Source organism: Sphaeroforma arctica (genome assembly GCF_001186125.1).
Source record: "Sphaeroforma arctica JP610 unplaced genomic scaffold supercont1.533, whole genome shotgun sequence".
NCBI classification, from domain to species: Eukaryota; class Ichthyosporea; order Ichthyophonida; genus Sphaeroforma; species Sphaeroforma arctica.
In genome coordinates, this window is record NW_014040025.1 from 44303 (window position 1) to 52296 (window position 7994).

The 7994-nt window shown below is 44.4% G+C and overlaps 2 protein-coding genes across 2 annotated transcripts; one reads left to right on the forward strand and one right to left on the reverse strand.

Annotated features, from left to right (window-relative positions):
• Positions 1–292: 292 nt before the first annotated feature.
• Positions 293–4080, forward strand: SARC_07032 (hypothetical protein). Its single transcript, XM_014299036.1, has one exon. The coding sequence runs from the start codon at positions 759–761 to the stop codon at positions 2460–2462; it is 1704 nt and encodes a 567-aa protein (XP_014154511.1). The 5' UTR covers positions 293–758; the 3' UTR covers positions 2463–4080.
• A 602-nt stretch (positions 4081–4682) lies between these two features.
• On the reverse strand, positions 4683–7441 carry SARC_07033 (hypothetical protein; the record flags this gene model as incomplete). The annotated part of the gene is made up of 6 exons (XM_014299037.1): positions 4683–4934; positions 5679–5884; positions 6134–6335; positions 6478–6618; positions 7131–7319; positions 7411–7441. The coding sequence occupies 6 exons, from the start codon at positions 7439–7441 to the stop codon at positions 4771–4773; spliced, it is 933 nt and encodes a 310-aa protein (XP_014154512.1). The 3' UTR covers positions 4683–4770.
• Positions 7442–7994: the final 553 nt, after the last annotated feature.

The following is a 7994-nucleotide window of genomic DNA, read 5'->3' on the forward strand; positions in this document are numbered from 1 at the left end:
CTTACTACTATATATATTATTATTTATTATATATATATATATATATATATATATATATATATATATATATATATATATATATATATATATATATATATTTGATGATGAAATCGCTCCCGCCAAAATTCAAAAAGGGAACTCGCAATGTTTTTATTTTCCGCTGCTTCTTCAGCCGAGTGAGAACTTCACTGAGAAGTTGAGAAGTCCGTGACTGACTTGAGTGTGAGAGACGGGAACGAAAAAAATAAATAGTGAGTGAACTGTGACTGGTGGGACAAAAGGACAAAAAAAGGACAAAGTATATATTTACATATTTACAAAATACATACCCCCCCGACCCCCGTGTCCATTCGAGTCGGCACATATCAAATGCGAATACTGGCGGCAAATTTAGTTAGATTATCTTCTGGGGGTTCCAATAAGTTGTAAATAACATGCTCCATTAAGTCAACCACGGATATATGTATGTATATTAATGCCATGACGAACTATAGCATGTTGGTAGCTTTTTCAGGAATATAACGGTCTTTATATGCAACTGGACTCAACGATGAGCGTATCTAAGCCCACGTTTTTAGTGAAGCGACGTCTCTGTTGTTGTGCGCGGTCTTGTTGAGACAGGTTGGAGAGCATCAGGTTCGACGTACATTCAATCCCTCATCCTTGCATTTAGTATTGTAAACTAAGATAGCCTAATCTATACATACCCTTGCTGCTTTATTAAACGAATTTGTATTCTCACAGTCACAAATAGAGTTATGCCTAAAATCATGCGCACGCAAAGTGCAAGGTTACCACATCGTCTACCCTCTCGCAGTCTCTCAGTACCTACTACCAGGAGAAACTTAGATGTGTACAGTATATACTCAACCAGTCGGAAGACAGTCATCCTGATATGTGTCTTCTTGAGTGTTGTAGCAGTGTACTCCACCTACCGGTACATCCAGAACAATATAGCCGAGGGCAACCGGTCTCTCAAGTATAAACGCGTGCCTGTCGGTCTCGCATCCTCCATACACTGCACACTAGTAGATGAACCCGACAAATGGACCTCACGCACGTGTGTGTTCACAAACGCACTCATACACGAAGGCCAGATCATAGTATTCGCACCTGAAGGTACCACAGCCGACTTGATGGTGCAAGAGTTCAAGCGTCCCACTAGTGGGGTGGGCAGAACCGACTCACTGCCACCCACAGCCAAGGCAACGCCGCTGCACCGGTTTCTAAGGAAACAGGGCAAGAAGAACCGGTTTGTGGTAAACGTAAACGCAGGATACCCTCCCGACGAAGGCACGTCCAATCTGAAAATACACGTGAAACGTTACGGCGACGATTTACCGGAGTACCCAAACTTTCCTCCAGTGGATAGCACAGCCGTGATGTTCAACCCAAATTGGCCTGAGAATGTCGGCCACTATCTGTTCGATGACATCTTTGCGTCGTTCGATGCGGTCGCGAGTGTAGGGCTCAGTCCGTACAGCATACACCTGGTAAAGCTAGCGAGTTGTCAGGATATGTATCTCGGGTTCTTCAAGGAGATGTGGAAGGGCAAGAGCCAGTATAAGCGCTGTCATAAATTCTATAGTAATTGGACCAACACATTGGTGGGCACGGATGTGATCATTTCATCCACCTTAGCACCGCAAACACCGGCAGACATGGATTCTGATCCGAATGCAGATATGCCCGAGGCCTTCACTAAACCCGTGAACGGGGCTAAAGCATTGTTCTTTAAGAAGGTAGTCGTGGGTATTTCTAGGACAAACGTGCGATTGCTCGGCAATAGGAACGAGTCGTGGATGATATTCAGACACAACGTGCTGCTGAGGCTTGGTTTGCTTAGGTACGACAAGTGGAACCTGAATCCGGAAGAGAAACGAGAAGTGCTCTCGGACATGGTGGCCAAAGGGGAGGTGAAGCTGAAGAAAGGGGACGGGAGTGATAGGCGTACCCTCATGGTGGTGTTGGAGAAAGTGGAGGGCAAGCATGCGCGACAGATACTGAACTATCAGAAATGTGTGGATGCCATAGCGGGTATGGACGAAATAGGCACTCTTGTGACCATGGCCCCAGCTGGGCAAAGCTTACGAACACAAGTGCTACTATACGTACTTGCGGATACCGTGTTCAGTGCACCGGGGGGTATCACGATGTTCTCAGGGTTTCTGAGGCGAAATGCCTTGGCACTGTATCCGGACCATTACGACCCTCTCATCGGGTCCTATCACTTGGAACCTGTGTGGGATGAGATGAGCCATTTTGTGTACCAGGACATACCAATTGAGTGGAAAGACTTGCGATACCATGACATCACCATGTTCCAGAAGCTATCCATGAGTCAGACTGAGGTAGTGAGGGATTGGACCAATCTTGTCCTGGATCTAGATGTGCTGGAGTCAAAGTTACTCGAAGGACTCGCACAGGCGCGGATTCGACGCCAGGGGTTCAAGAAGAAGTAGCGGGCAGGTCCGAGCACGCACATCTGCCAAACCCTGAGGGTGAATGTAGGGGAGTGTCGCATGTCGATTAGTATATACCTGTATATCAGGTATTGGCAATCAGCACCATACGTGAGTGTACTCATAGCATCCCATTGAACGCCTGCACTCCTTTGACATGTACCAGTGTTCGAGATTTATAGAAGACAAGCCACAGTATACAGACTTGTATGACGCAGTGCTGCTCGTCACGTAGGGCAGGGCATGCCTGATTCGATCACGCAACACAGCATGCGATTGTGCACACAGTGCCGCTTTATGCAGTAGCGTCACTCCCAAGGGGTCTGTCAACAATATTGGGTCAAAGCACACATACTGTGGAGCATGCTATCACTTCTACATAGTCGCCAAGCAGAACGCTCAGATCCTGGTGCAAGTGTCTTGGCGAAGCGGGGAGTGGGCTGTTTCTGTTTGTGGTTCGAGCGGTATCAGCTTGTGTATAGATATAGCTACACATCGAGTCTCAACTACGACCGCATCTTACGAAAGCATTTCACGGTCGCCACCCAGCGAAGGCTTTGAATACCTACGCCTTAGGCAACAGGGTAGATTGGCATGATGAACGAAAACATCCTATTTCCACGCCACAGAATCGAATTGTAAATCCGCTTGCGCGCATACGCAGCTAAGCACCACACCGACTTTAATGTAGTAGGCGTAGCAGCGTTGTTCGTGGCAGTCAAGGTATCGCATGAACACTTCAGCAACCTCCTCAGACCCATGAATTGCCACACCGTGCTGGCGGACACTGCTGACCAGGTTGTTCTCCCTGGCATGCTGTTCCTCTTGCACCTTCGTTTTTAAGTGCACCAGCACAAACTCCTGTCACATCCGCTGACTGCGCTTGGTGAGAATCTGATGTCTAGATGGGCATCTGTAAACCAGAGCTCGCATGCGTGCATTGGCCTGTCTGGCCATCTGGGAGAGGCCAACGAGATAGAGATGTGTCAGCATGAACAACACAACAGTGTAGTTATATTCGTGCAGTGTGTTCCGAGCAGCCGGCTGTCCGCTGTGTACTGTGAGTTAGTATATAGTAATGTCACAGGCACATTTGCTAGTGTCACGTAGACCAGCGGTTTTGGCCTGCACACGCTTCCTCTATCTATACAACCCATATCAATAGGACCATGTAAGTGCGTAAAATCAAAATGCCATGCGCACTAGGCGAAAACCCTCACACGCACACACTCATACTGACCACGCAAAAGGGACTCGTATGAATACGTTCAGAATGTTTGTGAGTATGGGCAGGGTGCGTAAGCGGGTGTTGGGACGGTGTAGTGGGAGCAACCTTGTAGCAGACCCCCCTATTCTAGCATTTGATATTTGATGCAGGCAGTATTGGTGTGCACACGTGTAAGAGCCGCATAGCCGAAAGTTACATGGGCCTGGAGGTAGGAGTGTATAGTCTGAGTTGTTTCTTAGGCGACGTGCTTGTATGCTCCGAGAGCTTAGGATGCGTCCAAACTGATTTTGATCATAGCGGGACCCAACTAAACCATGCTGCGGCGATGGCTCAAGGGAAATTACGCAGTATAGGACGCTGTAGAAGATAATTATTAGTATAGCTAGAAACAATAAAGTTGGGTTTGAACCTACCTTTAGAATTTTGGCAAATTCGTCAAGTCGTGTCGCATTGCGATCGTTGTGGTTTGTTAACTAAAATTTGGTGTGGTGATGGCTCAAGAATCAGTGGTTGGGGCCGACGAAGAATTCGTCAAGACGTGGAATCAAGCCATAAGAGCGCGTGAGTAACCGGCCAGCACTATTACTCGAATGAAAGAACGGAAAAAGGGATTTATAGTAAAAGTGTATAGTTCCGAATCAGAATTTGACCAATGCTCATTCCACGAGCAGTCAACTAACTTGACACGCTATTTAAACAGGCTTAGCTATGTCGCGTTGCATTTGACTTTTGCGACTAGCATATCAAATACAAGCTACCATAGATCAGGCGTCTGTTGTAGAGGAAACAGACAAATGTTTCTGGTACGTGCTTTTAGAATTATAAAATCTAATGGCTGTCTATGACTCATTCCTATATGCTATAACCGTTTGATGTGCTGTTAATAGGACACATACAGTACGTAGAAGAACCTTAGTAACTGGATGCTCTGTCGGAACAATTAGAAACGTGCTACAGCTCTTAAAAGGAAATCATTCGCGGTATGAATTATAGTGTCATCTATTCTTTATTCTCATCTTGACAACCACAGACAGTATGCTAACAAGACCAAGCTATGTACGGAATCCGCTCTAGTGATCATTAAGAAATTGTAGCATTGGGAATCTTTTCGCATGTGATAGGACCGTGCTCGGTAGTCATGGCAACCTTCTTGGCGTACAGGGCCTTTCCATCTATCACGTGGAGTTTGGGTTGGACTGCTTCGAAGATCTTCTTCTTCGGTGGCATTTGCGGTACAGGACAACCTGCGTCAATATAAGAGATGTCCGTGTGGGCTAGAGAATTTAGTATCGTGTAGGTAAATATCACTTACCGCCCCCCCCACCCCCATCTCCATCTTTTCAAAACACGGTCTGCTAAATGTCTGTGAGCGAGGCTCAGTTTCACATACAGCACTTGCAACCCTTGGCACGTGATTATACGACAACATCACAGAAAACATCCAATACATGTTTTACATGTGCAGCACAAAATATAAAACATATAACATACAACATACAACATATAACTACACACACACATATATATATATATATATATATGTATATATACATACATACACATATATACACTATACATATATATATATATATATATATATATGGATAAATATATAATTGTACTCAAAACAGAAAACGCGAGATGATTGCTGCGCTCAAGTAGTCCGCACCAAACACAGCGGCGGACATCAATTTTAAGACTGTGAAATAAAATGGCTATTCCTATACACGTTGCAATTCTAGCCCACTAACGGTAGCTCGCACAAACTGGGATGGCACAAAAAACTATAGCAGAGAACAGGAACACATGGAGCTGTTTTGTGCGCTTGTGTGCTTTTCGTAGGCTGTTAATGCGCCATGTTTGAACTCACACACACAGGTAAGCAGGGTAAGAAAAACAACATGTATGCCATATGAAGAGCCACAACATTCCAACAATTCACTCAGGTATTACGCACTGTTTCTTGCACTGCACACACAAACACTTACGCTCATAGCCTTCGAATGATACTAAGTCTCCGGGTTTGCAGCCGTCTGGGACTGTCAGCGGCTCAACGACAGAGTGATCTTCATTGGAAGCGCAAAGCACCATACCCTCAGAGCTGATACCTCGCATCTTCACCGGCTTCATATTACACACGACAAGCACCTTACGGCCAATCATCTGCTCGAGTGATTGGAACTTAACAAGACCGCTGTAGTGCAACATTTTTTTTTTGACAAGATGTCGAGTTCGGTGTGAAATTTTGGTCTATATTCAATTTGCGGCACAAGGAGGCGAGCTGAAGAACATATCGTAACAAAACGGTGTGGCGATCCAACTCTTCATAAAGAAGACAACGACCGAAACCCTTCCAAAAAAACAAACAAACTGCACAACACACGGCGCGAGTGACAAAAAACTGCACTCCAGAAACTCAATATCAGAAATTCAACAGCCACACCTAATGATAGTTCTGGGGGCCTCTTCACCCAACTCCATGGTTTCCACATAGAGCGAGTCGGCATCTGGGTGAGCTTTGCATTCGGTAATGTGACCCACGCGCACATCCACTAAAGACAGTGGATCTTTCTCGGGCTCAGCGGGAGGTTTCTCTTTCTTTTTCTCTGCCTTCTTGGCATCTTTTTCGGCCTTTCCACTTTTGGCTATTGTGATGGTATCGAGATGGATGTTATCGCTGTGCATTTTAACCGTAGAAAATACTAGTGTATGCGAAACACAATAAGCAAGCAAATGCACCCCTACCGTTTGCAATGTTTGAATTCGAGTACGATATAATGTACATACCGATACCTTTATCCTTGGCTGCTGCACTAACTGGCTGGATCGCACCCTTCGAACACCGTGTAAGGTTGAGGAACCAAGCTTTGGTTTTGCTCTCAAACTTAGTGGAGAAAGGTGCCAAGGCAGCCCCAAGAACGACATCAGCTGTAATATAAATAAGGCAAAGGGTGCAAAATCCGTTTAGCTAAAGTTAACGTTCGTGTTCAGGTCTATGTGGAACAATTCAATAAAACAATCAAGGCACGGGTGAAACGCTAGTGAAGTGGAGTACTAGACATTTGTCGAGCACTCAAAAAATAGAGAAAAAGACACACACACCACCACTCCAAGCCACAAGTGGGATTGATACAAGCATGTTCACCTCGGATGATGCGGTTAACTCGCTGCCACACGAATCGGACCGGGGCTACACGCACAGACACCGTATATACCACCAAATATATAACAGTAGCATACGCACCGCAAAAATCATACTTATACACTAAGCGACTATAAACCTCTAAGAATGCCACCTTGCCAATCCATACATTCACCCTGCAGTTGTCCCTGAATTTACATTCTGACCATCTTATTGCGGCACTGCATGTGGAGTACACACCTACGAAAGAAACTGGTACTGAACATACAGCTCATTCTACACGTGCCATTGAACTTACCTACAGAAACTTCGGGTGTGGCAATGAATGCAGACTCCGTCAGCGCGGTCTCCACATGTTTCAGTACAGTGCTTGTGGTTGCATCATCGTTCTTGTATGCGGCAGGAACAACATGCGTTTGTGTGTATGACTGCCATTGGGTGATGGCTGCCCGTTCCTCGGCGTTTGAGCCGGAGAGACTCTTCTCCGCTAGACCACTGGTGTGGCCGAATAATTACAACAAATTGCAATAAAGTTGATTTGTGCGCCACGGACTACTTTCAAATATAATCGACAATACGCGGCGGGTATCTGGCGTAGTCTACCTTCATTGAGAGCATATGTGTACTATCATGGTGGAATAGTTATAAGTTAGAGTCACAAAACGGTATTTTCGTACCAGCTTCGCAAAACAATAATGTATGCTATGTTTATGAGAATATATATTAAGACAATATCAGCTACAATATTCATATGTACACAAGTATACGTGCGTATTTTCCGTGCAGACATAAAACCACTGTAGTAATCTATAAAAATATGCACAGACATACAAGGGCACAAATATACTGGCGCAGACAATAAAAAAATACATAAAAATACATAAATATGAATAATAATATCAACCTATATTATAATATATATACATATATACATACTTATTTATATACATATACATATACATATATAATATCAGGCGTGTGCGAGTGTATATGTATATATCTACTTATGCTATTTATATATGTGCATGTATTTTCACATTTATACATACATACATAAATAGTTATGAAGATGGACAAACACAGTCGAAAACAGAGAGACACAAACGCACAGAAACAGACACCTACACATATATATGTCAATATCGATATCTTACTATCATAT

What these genes read in the sequence shown, in the direction of transcription:
- SARC_07032 (XM_014299036.1), top strand. Translation starts at nt 759, where the DNA reads ATGCCTAAAATCATGCGCACGCAAAGTGCAAGGTTACCACATCGTCTA.